This window comes from Cydia splendana, chromosome 26, assembly GCF_910591565.1.
Source record: "Cydia splendana chromosome 26, ilCydSple1.2, whole genome shotgun sequence".
NCBI lineage: Eukaryota > Metazoa > Arthropoda > Insecta > Lepidoptera > Tortricidae > Cydia > Cydia splendana.
The window spans coordinates 10572631-10589403 of NC_085985.1; the positions used below are offsets into that span (position 1 = coordinate 10572631).

The 16773-nt window shown below is 39.7% G+C and overlaps 1 protein-coding gene across 2 annotated transcripts; it reads left to right on the forward strand.

Moving 5' to 3' along the window:
• Positions 1-11367: 11367 nt before the first annotated feature.
• LOC134803386 (uncharacterized) lies at positions 11368-16067 on the forward strand. Of its 2 annotated transcripts, XR_010145969.1 has the most exons (4): positions 11368-12121; positions 13156-13245; positions 15156-15619; positions 15982-16067. XR_010145969.1 is itself a non-coding variant. In XM_063776201.1 (3 exons), the coding sequence occupies exons 1-3, from the start codon at positions 11932-11934 to the stop codon at positions 15566-15568; spliced, it is 693 nt and encodes a 230-aa protein (XP_063632271.1). In that variant the 5' UTR covers positions 11368-11931; the 3' UTR covers positions 15569-15823. The 2 variants fall into 2 exon arrangements, 1 of the variants encoding a protein (XP_063632271.1); XM_063776201.1 differs by lacking the exon at positions 15982-16067 and having other exon boundaries at positions 15156-15823.
• The last annotated feature ends 706 nt before the right edge of the window (positions 16068-16773 follow it).

The window sequence follows — 16773 nt, forward strand, 5'->3', positions numbered from 1 at the left end:
GCGATTCGATATTACATAGGGGTCATACATAACAACCCGTCTATAAATACTCTATACAAAATTACTACGCAGTTACGTTTCTTACTAACAACACTAACTGATCAATAATAGACCTTGTGCGTTTGAAATAGGGTTCACGAGTAGTAGATTAATTTTAAATGTGTACGTGACTATAGTCACTATATACATGGAGCTATCAGGCGTTGTTTAACTGTACAGTTCACCGCCATTCCTACTATCCTTCCTTCTTCCTCGCGTCATCCCGGCATTTTGCCACGGCTCATGGGAGCCTGGGGTCCGCTTTAACAACTAATCCCAAGAGTTGACGTAGGCACTGTCATCTGACCTTCCAACCCAGAGGGGAAACTAGGCCTTATTGGGATTAGCCCGGTTTCCTCACGATGTTTTCCTTCACAGAAAAGCGACTGGTAAATATTAACTGATATTTCGTACATAAGTTCCGAAAAACTCATTGGTACGAGCCGGGGTTTAAACCCGCGACCTACGGCGTCGAGCACCAGTACGTTTACCTTATGAAGTGTTTTTATATAATTTAGAAGATATTAGCGATTTTCAAAATGACCCCCTTGTCGTAGTCACCCCATTGCACCTTGCCTATGCGCCCCGTATGGGCTATACTCAGGCTATACTACATAGATATAACTACATATAGTTAATAGGGTATTTTCCTACTAGTCAACTCACCTACTTTTTATATTTCTATCCGATTTATTAAATAGAACTTGTGTTAAAAAATTTCTCCTATCTGTGTTTTTCTAATAATTATCTGGTGCTTTATTTCATACAAGGTGTAAAATAATTTATTTTAAATACAGTATAATACCCTATTGTAAGGATGTTTATAATAAAACATCCGTCGAGACGTGTTCCACAAAGCATTAACATTCAAGACGCAGTCAGGTAGATCGACGCATCCCTTCCAGCTTCCAGCAAGTATACAACGAAAAGGCCTTATAATATGTTTATTATGTTATTGTGAACAACCGTATAGTCCTTAGACCTACCTAAGTACCTACTTAGAGTAGAGGTAGGTTTCTTCAACAACTTTTAAATACAAAGGCAGAAAAATAGCTTACTTAGTTAAGTCAATAGAAAAATTGACGTAACGAAGGAAATTAACGAATCCAGTCAATTAAGTAACAGAAAGTATTAAATGCTATTTGGGAGTTGGGACTGTTATTTTCCATTTATATATGATTTATATTGAGTAGATAAGTACCTAATATTTAGGTTGTATTGCGAAACGTAGGTATCGGTGTCAAAGTAACAATGAAGTAATTGAAGTACTTATAGTAACATGATATAGAAATAACTCAAATAACATACGATAAAACGGCGTAAACAAAACAAATGGAATTAATCGTAAATTGATAAGATGATAAGTATGTAGTTTCAAAACAAGCGTCCATATTTCAATAATTCGCCCGAATTTAAAACTACTCCGAAAGTACCCGATTCCTTTGTCAAATACTCTTTCTTATTTGGTAGGGTTATATCGAATTCAGCCGCACGTAACCTCCTCGATTGTTGAATAAAACTTTTTTTTCTGGCGTTGCTAACCCAACACAGCCTAGAAAGAAGCAGTAGAGGTATCCCATACAAATAAATCTTATTTTTGTTACTGAATATCGCCTTAAATGCATTTAAACCATTATCAAAACAATGTATCAAGCTTTATATACGTACTATGTGTTATCAGTTAGTTGACATATGTTACTTTTAACCGAAAAATTGTATTTTCTTTGATAATAATTTCACTACTGCTGTGTTCTGTAATGTTGCAGTTGGAGCTGGCCGAATGGAGTCACGGGGGCTTAATGTAAAGCGCTTCATGCATGGGACGTTTGACTGATCACTTGATCATTGTGTTGTGATCATACAATTTTATGTTATTTTAATTTAATTACCATTGAAATGCTTAAAACTTGTTAAGTATAACTAAATATACATTTTAGTACCACACAAATAACACGTTTAATTTTAGAAGTACAAGTTCACCGTTACTTTTAGTAATATAAGCCATTAATAATCTACTACATTTTGACAAACCCTTTCTGTTCATTATCAGAGTGAGTGATCACGAAATTACCACTTCTATTCATTATCATTAACAAAGTACTTTCAATTTAAGGACCACATTTTAGAACTGGGTGTAGGTTTTATGTGAAAAAATTTACCTACCTACATTTAGAAAGTAAATCTTGTACTTCATTTATTTATTTATAAGTTTAGAATACGAGTACATGTTTATTTAGAAAGGCAATACAGTGTATCTAAACAGTGCTTGTCGAAGTCAAGATGAATTATAACATTAAATCATAATCATTATCATTAGCTTAATTGACTAAATGTAAATGAATATGAAATAGAGTAATATAAAGTAAGTAATATATAATGGTTGAGGTTTAATTACATAATTTTAAGAAAATATTCAAATTACTTCCTCTTAAGATGAATTTAGAAGAAAGTATATACAAACGTACATAAAATAAACTATGCTAGATTTTATAGAGTGGTTTACAGACAAATATATGCTAAAAACCGTGAAAGAGATATGATAGTTTCCATTTTGTGACTTGCGTTTAGGAAAAAATATGGAAAACAGACTATAACTTATTCAAAATAATACCTGTTCACTGTATAGTTTTATGCTGAATTGCAGATTATTCAGTTATTATAATAGCTCAAGTAAGAACTTTATAATGGTAAAACAACTCTACTCAATATAGAGAAATTAAGAGCCCATCATCGTGCACACTAGCGCCACTGCTAAATAATCGTGATTATATAAATTTAAAGAAAGATATTTAAAAAAGGGGGCCGCTACGTAGTGTATTTTGTATTTAAGTACCTTTTGAATACTTCAAACTAGTTTTTATATTGCTGGATTCGTCAATATATGCGTCCAAAGTTAAAACGGCCGTTTTTGTATTGAATTCATAGATCGATAAAGATTTAAAATGTAATGAAAAAATGGAAGGAGACCTTTTTAGGGTTCCGTACCCAAAGGGTAAAAACGGGACCCTATTACTAAGACTCCGCTGTCCGTCTGTCTGTCCGTGCGTCTGTGTGTCTGTCACCAGGCTGTATCTCATGAATGGTGATAGCTAGGCTGTTGAAATTTTCACACACTAAAAACAGAATATAATAATTATTTAAGTGGGGCTTCCATACAACCAACGTGATTTTTTTGCGAAATTGTACGGAACTCTTCGTGCGCGGATCTGACTCGCACTTGGCCGGTTTTTTTATAAGCCTAGGAGTCCTTGAAGTGATAAAATGTATCACTTAATTTGCTTTATTGGGACATTAAAGGTAACAAGCCAAAGTTCAAAACTACAGGCAATAGCTGACACTTTAGAGTCAGACCGTAAAAATCTACAGCGATTTTGATAGCCCACGCAGTGCAAGTGTCATTTTAAAAGTCAAACTTCTATGAAATTATGACGTATAAATAACACTTACACTGCGTGGGCTATCAAATCCGCTGCAGACTTTTCTTGGTGCGACTATACCTAAACTGATTTACATGTCTTTTTGTATATGTTTTTTTTACATTGCTTTAAATGAAAATTATTTGAAAGAAACTTTAAAACATTAAACTATATTAAACCCAATAAAGAAAAATAAATAAAAGCGTGTTCATTTTTAATGATCAGTGATCATTGTTTATCAACCATTTCTATTGTAGTCCCATGTCTAGCGCGCTTTACCTCCCCACTGCGCAGCTCGCTCGCGCAGCCGCCATTACGGTATAAATACTTCGGGCGCCGCCGCCGTGACGTAGTCGAAATCGAGAGGTGAAGGTGTAAATAATGGAGAGGTGGCGTCCATGTCTAGTTGTAAAAGTAAAAATCGATTATCACCGGAGCTAGCAGCGAGACCGCCGACGCGCAGTCGTGAAAGTGAACCAGTACAGTGTTTCGACGTGTCATCCGCGTAGATCGACAAGTCCGAGGCCGATACGGAGTGCGTCGAGCGACCACCGTCCGCGCGAGGCGACCATTTTGTGAACGACGCTCTGCTCCGACACGTCGCTACCGCTAAAGTGATAAGTGAACTGTCCAGTTAGTATTCCGTGAGTAAGAGTCAACCGAAGAGAACCGAGGGCCGAGATGAACTGCCAGGCTCAGAAGGGTCGCAGGCGGGTGAGCCGCACGCCGCTGCCGAGCGGCGCGCTGGCGCTGGGCGCGCGGCGGGAGCGGCGCGAGGTGCGCGAGCGCGAGACACGCGAGGAGCGCTACGCCGCCGGCAAGTGGGGCTCCGCACCCGCCGCGGCAGCCCTGCCTCCCCCGCCCACGCACTGGCGCCGCGCCGGAGAGCGCTGCCGCGTCGAACCCGACCGTGCGCTGCCCCTCAAGCTGCTCCTCAACGTGGCGTAGGCCTACGGACTCTATCGCTAGTGTTAGGGGCGGGACCCGCCGTTCGTGCTAAGTTTTTTATTTCGTGAAGCGACGCGACCGCCGGCGTGCGCCGCGGCGCCTCCCCGTTCGACACCCGGAGGCGCGGCGGCGGCGTCCACTAAATTCCGGCGTTAGGTATTATTTTGTGAAAAAAATTTTAGTAGGTAAGGGCGGCTGCGCGCGCCCCGCCGCCCGCCCGTCCTCGCCGTGAGCCTCTTCTATAAAAACAGAGAAAAACACAAAAAAATAGAGGCGGCGGCGACGTCGGGCGGGCGGCAAGGCGTCCGCGGCCGAGTCTCGCGCCCGCGCGGCCCGCCGGCCCGCTCGGCCGCCGGGGCTCCGCTGCGGGCCCCGCGGCCGCGCGACGCGCCACCCTATTACAAGGCGCGCCGCCGGCCCCGCGCGGAGCACTGCAACGTTGCATTTCTTTTATAAATGAGGCGTTATTTTTATATTTTGACGAGTGTCGGGCGCGAGGCTCGTTTTTATTTATCTCGAGACCAAGTTTGTTTGTATTTGTAAACGCTGGGCCGCGCGGGCTAAAAGATACTATGCAGCGCAAAAAATTCCGGCGCGCACCCCGCACACACTGAGCTTTAACACAAACTGCGGCCCGGCGTCGTAAAGTCGTAATTCTAGTAGTAGTTTAAAATTGAAGGATGCTACGTCTGTTATTATTGGAGATATATATTGTGGAGTGCAGAGTAGACCTGATCTCAGCTGCGGCTCGCGCCGTTGGAGTCTCTGTGATGTACAAAAACGAGTATATTTGGAATTTTACAAGTTTTTTATAATTAGTTGTAGTATAATTGTGTAAGTGAAGATGGTAGTGCGGCCTACGTCGCCCGAGCCAGCCGCAGCGAACTTTCCCTTCCTTCTGTAGCCCGTAGTTCTACAGGTCTGATACCAAAGCTTTATTCTTCCTGTGCTAAAGAAGACCGAAGCAAGCTTCAACCCGAAGAAGAAAAAAAATCTCAAAACAATCAAGACCGAACAAAGAAAAAATTATTCAAGACCTCGAGAACTGAAATTTTGTAAATCCGGACTACATATCTACAGTCCCCGGACTGACCCTGTCCCCGTCCAAATTCCCCATCCTTTTCCCTGTCCCAGGGCTCTTCGGAGCCCGCCAAATACTTCTGAGTTTCTCACAGACTGTCAATCGATCGCTCGAAAGAGCATTTTTTCCTTAGCACAAGAAAGAAGATTCTAAAAGATGGCTACTGAAAACGGCGGATGGAGTAAGTTTTGTAAGTTGTCTTTTTTTTTTCTGGCTGCAATTTTGCACAGGGTGAATTTGCCAATGTCGGTGTTGACTTTCACACCGTTGAGAATAAGTTAAATAAACTAAGTTGTCTTGCTGTATTACACTTAGGCCCACTTGCACCATCCCACTAGCCCGGGGTTAAACAGTTAAACCGTTAACCCAGTGTCAAATTGTACTGGTGACCATGGTAACACCAGGTTTAACCGGTTAACCCCGGGTTAGTAGAATGGTGCAAGTGGGCCTTATAGTTTGTCAAAGGACTGTCTCATTTCAATCATAGACAGAGAATCATACTATCTTTGTCTACTAGTACTAGCACCCAAAAGTAAATGAGTATAGTTTACCTGGTTCTTACTGACTGACAAATTGCTTTGACCAACTATAGATATAAAATCTTTATGCTAGGGCTAGGGTATTCGATCTGTCCAATACGTCCAATATCTTGGTCCAATGTTATTGCGTCTCATTCTCTCATTAACCAAAATGTGATATACAGGATAAATATATTGGATAGGTGGAATACCACCCTTAAGATCACATTTGATGAAATTAACCCTTAAATGCAATATGCCTTAACATCATCATCATCAGTTAAATAGTAGGTCTTACCTTCATACACAGTTACATACTTTTTCATTTTAGTCTTGTTTATATTAGGGTAATTCACCAGTAACTAAAAATGAATTCTATTCACCCATAAACAGATTACAGAATTCATTTTAGTATAAGGTTTCAATAACTGGCCAGCCTTCAATAACTAGCCACCTTATATTAAAAATGAATTCTGTTCTCCTATAACAGAATTCATTTCTAAATTCTGAGATTTCAATTTAGTATACACCGTGTTTTGTTTGATTTCCGTTAATTTCAAGGGTGCATTCCTGAGCTTAAATCAAGTAACTTTCTCAAAGACACCGATGTTCTAATTAACTCCATTTCGGAGATAATCCATAATTTATTTTTTTCCTATAAGGCCTCTACAAGCGTGTACACTTGCGTTAGGGCCGGCTTACATATTGATTAGTGTTTAGAATGAGTTCATACATTTGCTACTAAACTTAAGTACAATCTCGGTCGATTGATGTACGAAATGACATTGATATGTCACAGATTTCAATTGTTTGGTTGAGTTAAATGTAATGCCCGTGTTACAACAACGCTATATGCTACATTTAATTACTTTTTAAACAAAAAAAGAAAACAAAAAAAAAATTTTTTTTTGAAAATTAACTATGCCATTTAGTTCTTATAAACGTACTTAACTATACCCCGAAGTTAACGGAATTCAATAAAAACACGGTGTATGGTGGCTATACAGTGTGGAAAGATAAGTCGGGCCCTGGAGGGAAGTTTCCCTCCTAGTTACCTTAAATCCTTAAGCTGGCTCATTTTACTTAAAGGAGACATTCCTTTATTTTTAAAAAGATACAAAACTGCATTCAAAGAATTTCTAAAACTCGCTTGACTCGCCCGGGACTCGAACCGACTAAAAATTCCAAAAAATAAACACTCGCAATTTTATTCTACTAGTCGAGACAGTTAATATGAATGATAACATTTCTCCAAGAAATATTAGGTCTTACACTCGTCTGTCGTACATTTTTACACAAGCCAAATTGTGTTTCTTTTTAAAAATAAAGGAATGTCTCCTTTAAGTAAAATGAGCCAGCTTAAGGATTTAAGGTAGTTTCCCTCCGGGGCCCGACTTATCTTTCCACACTGTATAGTGTTATTGACACCTTATACTAAAATTAATTATGTTTATAGGTGAACAGAATAACCTCACTCACCACGTGGTTTGTGTCGGGTGGCGATTCCGGAACAAACGCCTGACTCATTGTCGAACAAAAACCGTTTTGCTTACTAACGATAGTGCGTCATTGGCAGAAAAAAGTGCTTGAATCGGCTATAGTCGTGCATTTTTATAATTCAGTGTAGAAAAAAATTGAGGGCACTTTTTTGATAAATAGCGGTAATATTAAACTATCTCATTAGAGATTATAGATGGTCAAATATACTTATAGTTAAGGTGTATTCGGGTAATACCGAATCTCGGATAATTCCGAAATTCAGATGAAAATCACTTAATTCCATCATAATAAAAGTCTCTTTTCGGAATTATCCGACAGTTTTCGACATTCGGAATTACCCGAGTAAACCTTATAGCATATTTCAAACAAAGGGTACGGTGACAGATGTCATCTCCATAGGTATAATTTATTCACCTTCGCTGCGGCAATTAACTCGTAATTAACCATACTTTGTAAGAGGTCTTTAGACCCCACAGTACCACAGTGAACGTGTTAAAACTTAAAACGCCTAATCTCGCTCAAATGTGTGACATCTGTCACCGTACCCTTCCTGTTTGAAAAATACTATAGTTGCAAGCGCCCATAGGCTGCGGCGGCTGCTTACCGACGGGCAGCACGTTTTTTGGTGGTAAAATGGCGTTATACAGGGTGTTTTTTCATAAAGCAATATAAATTCCATGTACTTAATCCATGCGTTTTTTAGGGTCCCGTACCAAAAAGGTAATACATATGAACCATTATGGTGCGACTCTGTCCTGTCTGTCACATATCGGGAACTACATACTTACGAGTTTTTGAGGAATTATTTTTATATTTAACTAACTAGTACAGTCACTTGCAATAATATGTTACTCTCCGAAGGCCGCAAACAATTATATGACACGCTTTTATGGTTCTATAAATAAGATCTTGTCAGATATTTTTGCGGCCCTCGTTGAGTAACATATTATTGCAGGTGACTTTACCAGACCGACGTACTTAATGTTAATGCCAGGTTTAACTTAGATTGTATGGCGGCTAGGTTCCTGTAAAGCCGGGTATTCATTAGGCAACTTTTGTTAATAAACACTGTTTAATGACTGTTTATAAACAGTGTTGCACGATGATTCATCACCTCTGTAAACATGTTTATAAACAAGGATGATGAAATATTGTTGCATAAACATGTTGCTGTGTTCCCCACTCTAGGTGGAGAACAAGACGAAACATTCAGTTTATAAACTATAATAAAAAAAATCGAGCGTGGACGTGTGTGACGCAAGTTTAGAAACATGGAAATAGTACTACCTCCTCAGGCGACATCCTAGCAACAACTAAAAACTAGTGTGGTCTGCTAAGTTTCAGAAACAGTGTTTACGGTAAACTTGGTGCAAAACATGGTGATGAAATTCATAAACAGTTTATTAACAAATGTTGCCTAATGAATACCCGGCTTTACTCTTCAAGTTATTTGAAAACGTGCGATAGTAAATAGCCCGTCGTACAGTCACCTGCAATAATAATGTTACACATAGAAGGCCGCAAATAATATCTGACTCGATCTTATTTGTAATACCATAAAGATGGCGACTGTACCAACTCTATCAGAAACTGGCCGTAACCGGTCTCAGTAACGGTTGGATATGGAGAAAAACAACCGACTTATCAGCGCCTGCGTCTATCGCATGGCCTATATATGTTATTGTTGCTTACGCCATTATTAACGATGCTCCGATATATAGATGGTCAAGCAAATCTTGTCAGTAGAAAAAGGCGCGAAATTCAAATTTTCTATGAGACGATCGGCTCGATTCGGGAAATGAATTAGAGATTACCTAGATACGATATAGTAAAGATAATGTCTTTATGTGTTCATTTCCCGAATCGCGCCGGATATCCCTTCGCGCCTACATTTTTCAAATATTGCCGCTTTTTTCTACTGACAAGATCTGCTTGACCAACTTTAAATACAATCAATCAATCAATCAATTTATTTATTCACAGACTACAATGGTCCACACATAATATTACACAACAATACAAATTATATTAACATAAGATTAAAATATACATTACATTAAAAATTAAATTAAAATTAGTTATAAATTAAATAAAAATACATTAAATTAATCCGCTAGTCACTTACCTACCGGCACGGCACGGCCCCCGTACGTGCACACTTATACAGTGATTGATGTAGGGGCAGTCCAGCCGGTCCGCGATCATGGCTAGGACGCTGTTGCGGCTGGCGCGCACTCTGCTGAGCATCGCCGCGCACCGCTTGCGCAGAGTGGCGCAGAAGCAATCGGTGCGCGCTTCTGCGAACATGCTCGACGCACTACAGTGGCGCGGCAGCCGCAACATCACCCTGAACGCGTTATTATATTGGACGCGTAGGGAGTTAAACGACCTTTGAGTGAAATGAGCCCACAGATTGCTAGTGTAGAAAGAAGTACAGTACGCCTTAAAAAGGGTTATTTTCACTAAAGATGAACAACGTGCAAATCTGTGGGCGATCATGTTCGCTCGTGCCGCCAACGACCTACGCTCCCGCTCCATATCCGCGTTATCTTTTAGGTCCTCGGTTAACACATGTCCGAGGTACTTAAACTGTTGAACCCTGCTAAGAGGTACTCCATTAAGAACAAGAGAGGTAAGCAATGCTGTGCAGCGTAAGCGCCATCGACAATAAGGTCCCTTTTCATAGATAATGTCCCATTTATTTAGTTACTCGTATTCACCTTGTTATATTGCGTACGGAATGAGGGTCTCGTGTGATTTATTCAATTACTAGCAACCCGCCCCGGCTTCGCACGGGTTAACAAGTTATACACAACCTTCCTCAAGAATCACTCTATTGATAGGTGAAAACCGCATGAAAATCCGTTCAGTAGTTTTTGAGTTTATCTCGAACAAACACAAACAGACGCGGCGGGGGATTTTGTTTTATAAGATGTAGTGATTCCTCGCGTTACCCTAGCTTTTTTGCCAAGGCTCATGGGAGCCTGGGGTCCGCTTGGCAACGTATCCCGAGATTTGGCGTAGGCACTAGTTTTTACGACAGCGACTGCCATCTGAACTTCCAATGAGGGGAGACTAGGCATTGTTGGGATTAGTCCGGTTTTCCTTCTTCGAAAAGCGACTGGTAAAAATGTATCAAATAATAAAAAGCATTAAAAATACGAGTGGGTAGTGGGTCGGTGGGTTTGAGCTAAAAGAGTGTTTCATCAATAGATTAGATTTATATTTCATCAATAGTGATTCTTGAGGAAATATTAGGTGTATAATTTGTTATGGTTCTGTGATAGCCGGGGCGGATCGCTAGTACCTACTGTATGAAGCCCGTTACAGACGGAGCGATAATATATCGGCAGATACCGTAAAGATACGGCATCTTTTAAGTTTTACGTACTATTTGACAGAGTCCACACACGAAGCATCTTAAGATCACTTAAGATGTTATAGCTCTGTATATTATTGTCTGTATCTACCGATATATCGCTCCGTCTGTGACGGGCTTAAAAAGCGGCGGTTCTCACGATACGCGTCGGGTTCCGCACGCCCCTCCGGTCGGAGCGAGACGATATATATCGCGGTCCCGCTCTGCGAAAACCGCGTGATAACCGACCCGCCTGCCGACTCCGCTTGCGGGCCAACCGCCGCCCGGAGCTCGCAACGTCGCGTTAGTGAACGGGTACCCGTCTCGGACTACGGGTGTGTGTGCCAGTCAAAATTAGTCAAAATATACGAGGAAAGTGGTCAAATTTCTTGAAAAAACTAGAAATCTATAGGTTTTTTAACCATTGTGTTGTGTGTTCACCCGCTGTAATGTCGTAAACAACTTTAAATGTAAACCTTCACGTAAAGGCATAAGGCCCACCTCTGTAGGTACTGCGTCGTATCCCCGATGAAGACGGTTGAAATAACATTGAAACGCTGGGCGAAGTAACTTGGACGTATATTTCCATGATAATGATAATGTTTGATACATTTTCAAAATTATCGCCATTTGAATTGCTGGGAACAATAATAATTAATGTTATTTAATAACGGCCTCAAAGATACCTACATCAAGAGATTTTTTAAATACCAGAGTGAAACCAAAACCAAATGAGGAATTCGGACGAATACCGACCTTATGGCGATACCTTTATAGACATACGTACCGCGTTGATAACAATAACGTAACTTTGTATCGTTACAAGTAACGTTATTCCTCGCAAGTCAAAATTATTAATGTCATTCATAATTGCCTGTTTGTGTCAAAAATATCCACCTGTACAGTGCTCAAAAATATGTTCACAAGACCGTATTGAATACCAGCTGATAGATAACGTATTTTCGTAAAGTAACTAACTAATGTGTCGCTAACTAATTTGTAACGTTTCTTAGTTTTGTAACACTTCAAGCCTTGAAATCGTCAGGCAGGACTTATGGACTTAATTAGGGCATGCTGTTGTTAAAAGCGATGGATTTCGATACAGAAAAGTTTATAAACGAGATAAGGAACCGGCCTACGATTTGGAACTCTAAATGCCCTGACTATGTGGACCGGGAGCTGAAGTTACAAGCTTGGAACGAGTTGGTGGACCAGTACGCTGGGGATGAGGCCCTGACGAGGGAAGAGAGGAAACGAGTATGTAAGTAAACAATACGTTATTTGTATACTATAGTCTGTATCTTTAGGTATTTAAATAAAAGTAAACAATTTGTACATTTTCGGGTAGTTACAACATTTATTGGTTAACCAACCAAATACAAAACCGCCTGGATAAGTCACTGAACGATCTGACTTTAACCTACATTATTTTATCATGTAATGTTTTCATCTACCCTCAACTGGGTTAAGGAGCCATTTGAGGGTAGATTTTGTTTACTTTATTTAAATACCTAAAGATATATAACTCTCCTTACGAAATCTTGGGTTCGAACCCCGATATGGGCATATTTTTATACCACGCTGGTGGCAATCAAGCATATGGCTAACCTGATGATGACGATTGGATGGTATATGGTTGGTTTTCCATGAATTGCATGTAAAAATACGCAAATTAGGTACAATGGGTTGTCACTCCTCCTTCGGGCTCCTTAACAGACGCGTTTTGTTAGAGAGTGAATTTTCTGTATAATTCCGCCCATTGTCACGTTACGTTTTCTTCTTCCTCGCGTTATTCCGGCATTTTTGCCACGGCTTATTGTACAACACAAATAAATAATTTGGAATTTGGCTCATGGGAGCCTGGGGTCCGCTTGACAACTAATCCCAAGAATTGACGTAGGTACACCTCTGGAGTTGCAGGCGTCCATAGGCTACGGTGACTGCTTACCATCAGGCGGGCCGTATGCTTGTTTGCCACCGATGTGGTATAAAAAAAAGGTACTAGTTTTTACGAAAGCGACTGCCATCTGACCTTCCAACCCAGAGGGGAAACTAGGCCCTATTGGGATTAGTCCGGTTTCCTCACGATGTGTTCCTTCACCGAAAAGCTAGTGGTGTAGTGATGAGTGGTAAATATCAAATGATATTTCGTACATACGTTCCGAAAAACTCATTGGTACGAGCCGGGGTTTGAACCTGCGACCTCCGGATTGAAAGTCGCACGCTCTTACCGCTAGGCCACCAGTCACCAGTCACGTTACGTTAGCTTTGCTAAATAAGTTTATTTTCTTACAGGCGTGCATCTTCAGAAGAAATGGAGAAACATACGCGATTGCTTCGTCAAAACCCACAAAGCGAGAACCAAGTCTGGCAGCGACAAGAAAAAACCCAAGTAGCACAGATTAGCTGTATAGCAGCCGCATAATGAAGTACGAATACGCTTGAAGCTGGAATATAAAAACTGCATAAGAGCTGTATAAGCGTCTTTTCAGCTTTTATAACTCTTAAATGGGCACAAATTAGGCAGCCTTAAGTTCACATAGCTACTTAAGAGCGTTGTAGCAGCAATTTAACGGAATTATAAGGGGTAACAGGAGTTATAAGAGGTGTATATTGGCTGGGTAAGAGACCACCAGTTACCCTTTATTCAGCTAATATGTCACATGTGCGCCCTAATACCGGGAAAGATTGACGTTGGGCTGAATAAAAGATAATTAATAACATACTTTTACACCTCTGCCTTAAAAATCAGCTATTATATTTAGTATAGTGACGACGAACGCAGAGGTGAACATATTTATATTGAAGCAAAAACGTTAAGCGCAACGACACCATAAGTCATTTTGTTAAAGTGTTTAGTTAAATGTTTGTACATGATCTTTTATATATTAATGCGAGAAAGATGTTTGGGAATGCAAGTTTATTGACATTATATATATACATTATCTAAGAAAATTTCAGTGCGCCACGAAAATAATCAGTATTTATTTAAATTAATGATATAAATAAGCTGTGTGTAAAAACTATTTCAGTGGTTCGGACAGAATTATGAGATAAAAAGTTAATAATACGTTATAGGAAGTACTAAACTAATGATTTAGGTTAAGAACTCAGGCACAAAACCATATTGTTACCCTTAAAAGTTGGAAAAGCAATTTCAATTTTGTAGGTTATATACAATAAAATGGCGGTCAATGTTAAAAAGCAACGTGAACCGTTAAAATTCTTATATGCAGCATACGACTGTTATATATCCCACTATAAAGTCCAAGTCGTTATTTCGATACACTAGTGAACCTCTAAACAGTTATAAGGCATCTTATGAACGTTTTAACAGCCGCTATGCAGACAGTCCCAATGGTAGTATAATAGGCTGCTTAGCGGTAAACATGTTCAGCGCTAAGCCGTATTATGCGCCACATGTGTTCGATTATACGTCTATTGGTTTCATAATAGTTCACTCGTTCTCCCTTATAATAAGTCAGCGAAATAAAAGCTACTTTAGCGGTAAACATGTTCAGCTATAAGCTGTATTATGCGTCCCATGTGTTCCATTTATACGTCTATTGGCTTCATATTAGTTCACTCGTGCTCCCTTAAAAGTCAGCGTAATAAAAGCTGCTTAGCGGTAAACATGTTTAGCGATAAGCTGTATTATGCGCCACGTGTGTTCCATTATACGTCTATTGGCTTCATAATAGTTCATTCGTGCTTCCTTAAAAAGTCAGCCTAATCAAAGCTGCTTAGCGGTAAACACGTTCAGCGATAAGCTGTATTATGCGCCACATGTGTTCCATTATACGTCTATTGGCTTCATATTAGTTCACTCGTGCTCCCTTAAAAGTCAGTGTAATAAAAGCTGCTTAGTGGTAAACATGTTAAGCGACAAGCTGTATTATGTGCCACATGTGTTCCATTATACGTCTATTAGCTTCATAATAGTTCACTTGTGCTCCCTTAATAAGTCAACGTAATAAAAGTCCACAATTACCTCCTTATACAGCACATGGCGTAATTTTATCCACTAAACAGACCTTATAACGGTTAAAGCATTTGATAACCCTTAAAGCTGTATAGGGTCGTAGCAAATATACCTTTATATCACTCTTTGCGTATTAATGGTAGTTTTCAGAGCCGTAATGCAGCTTTTAATCAGCCCTAAGCTATATAAATATCACTGAGATCTATTATACAGCTGTAGGACCACGAGTGTGCTCTTATAAGTGTCTTAATACGCACAGAGCGTTAGATAGAACTAAAAGTGAGTAGTTATAGAGCTATCTGTGCTACTTGGGAAGTAACACAATACGCGTTCTACGACCACCTCATGTTCTTAGCCGACGTCGCATCTAGCAAAGACTCAAATAACGTTATCAACGTTGCCGAAATTAAAAACGAAGTTATACATAACGATGACGACGACCCACTGGCAGTTGTCAATCGGGTATTTAAAAAGAAAAAAATTGAAATACTGGTTGATCCTTTCTCGGACGGTGATTCGTCATCTAATAAGAGAGAGAGAACGCAAGAGAGAGAAAGCGATAATACGGAAGACGAAGATCAATTGTTTTGCTTGTCTTTGGTGAAAGAGTTTCGTAAGATACCGGACCATTTGCGGATACAAGCGAAAATAGATATTTTGAAAGTTATTAAAGACGCACAGTTTGCGGATTGGACAGGGCATGGGACGGATCCTCAATACTATTGAAGTAAAAAACCTCTACCTATGTGCTGTCAAAATCGTTGCAGAGTTATCTTGGTCTAAAGGCGTGTCCAGACGGGGACAATTTTTCGCCAATCTGATTAAATTGTCCGATCAAATCAGGCCGTGCGGGAGCAAAAGCCAATTTGGCTCGACGAATTCAATAATACCCCAAAATAAAATGGGCTGCGGCTGCGGACGCAAGAATACCTTCAATACAATTTGTGACGCTAATATTCGCGTTTGGGGCCATTTCTTTAATTTAAATCGCACAAATATCACTACAAATTTAAAATTGGTGAAAGTGGCCAAATTGGCGTTTGCGTCAACCTGATTTGATCGAACAATTTAATCAGATTGGCGAAAAATTCTTCTCGTCTGGACAGGCCTTAACTCTATCTGCTCTATTTGCTATGTAGGTACAGTACAGTCAGCAAAGCTATTAGCGTATAGTTTTGTTGACTGTACCTACATGCGTGAAGATTAACATATTGAATTCTGAGAATCCGAAATACCGGTACTGTTTTTAGTGATTCTGGGATTATTGAATAGGGTATTTTCCTACTAGTCAAATCAGTTACTTTTTTAGAACTGTCAAAACGATTTCCTAATATGGAATTTTTAAGAAACATTACATCGTGACGTCACGGTCAACTCACCTACTTTTTTATATTTCTATCCGATTTATTAAATAGAACTTGTGTTTAAAAATAACTCCTGTGTTATTCTAATAATTATCTGGTGATTTTCATGCATGGTGAACATAATTTATTTTAAATACAGTATACCCTATTAATACTGGTATAAAAAGCTTTCTTTAATTAAATTCGCATTAGAAATTAATTAGTTTCGTTATTTCGTTCCACTTTTTTCCCCTCAACCGATTCTAGTCCCGATTCGAGATTGATTTTTTTTCCTCTAGCCCAGCGGTCGGCAACAGGCGGCCCTCTCGCTTGCGGCCCGCGAGCCTCCCTGGCTATTTTGTATGTAATATTGACAAACGACAATATTTGCTAAAGTCACAAATATTACCAAAGTGCGGCCCGCGTCATCTTCGCTAGCTAACTATTACTATGTGGCCCTTGGCTGCTTAAAGGTTGCCGACCGCTGGCAATAGCCATTCATCCATCGGTCATCAGAAAAAAATAATCCTAAGTAGGTTAAAAAGATGAGCTTAAGAAAAAATGTTGTTGGCAGAACATTTAATTCTA

Excerpts from the sequence above, each read along its gene's own strand:
- LOC134803386 (XM_063776201.1), top strand. The coding sequence starts at position 11,932 with ATGCTGTTGTTAAAAGCGATGGATTTCGATACAGAAAAGTTTATAAAC. Across the intron at positions 12,122-13,155 it reads GGAAGAGAGGAAACGAGTAT|GCGTGCATCTTCAGAAGAAA; the intron begins GTAAGTAAACAA and ends ATTTTCTTACAG. Across the intron at positions 13,246-15,155 it reads GTCTGGCAGCGACAAGAAAA|AAGTAACACAATACGCGTTC; the intron begins AACCCAAGTAGC and ends GTGCTACTTGGG.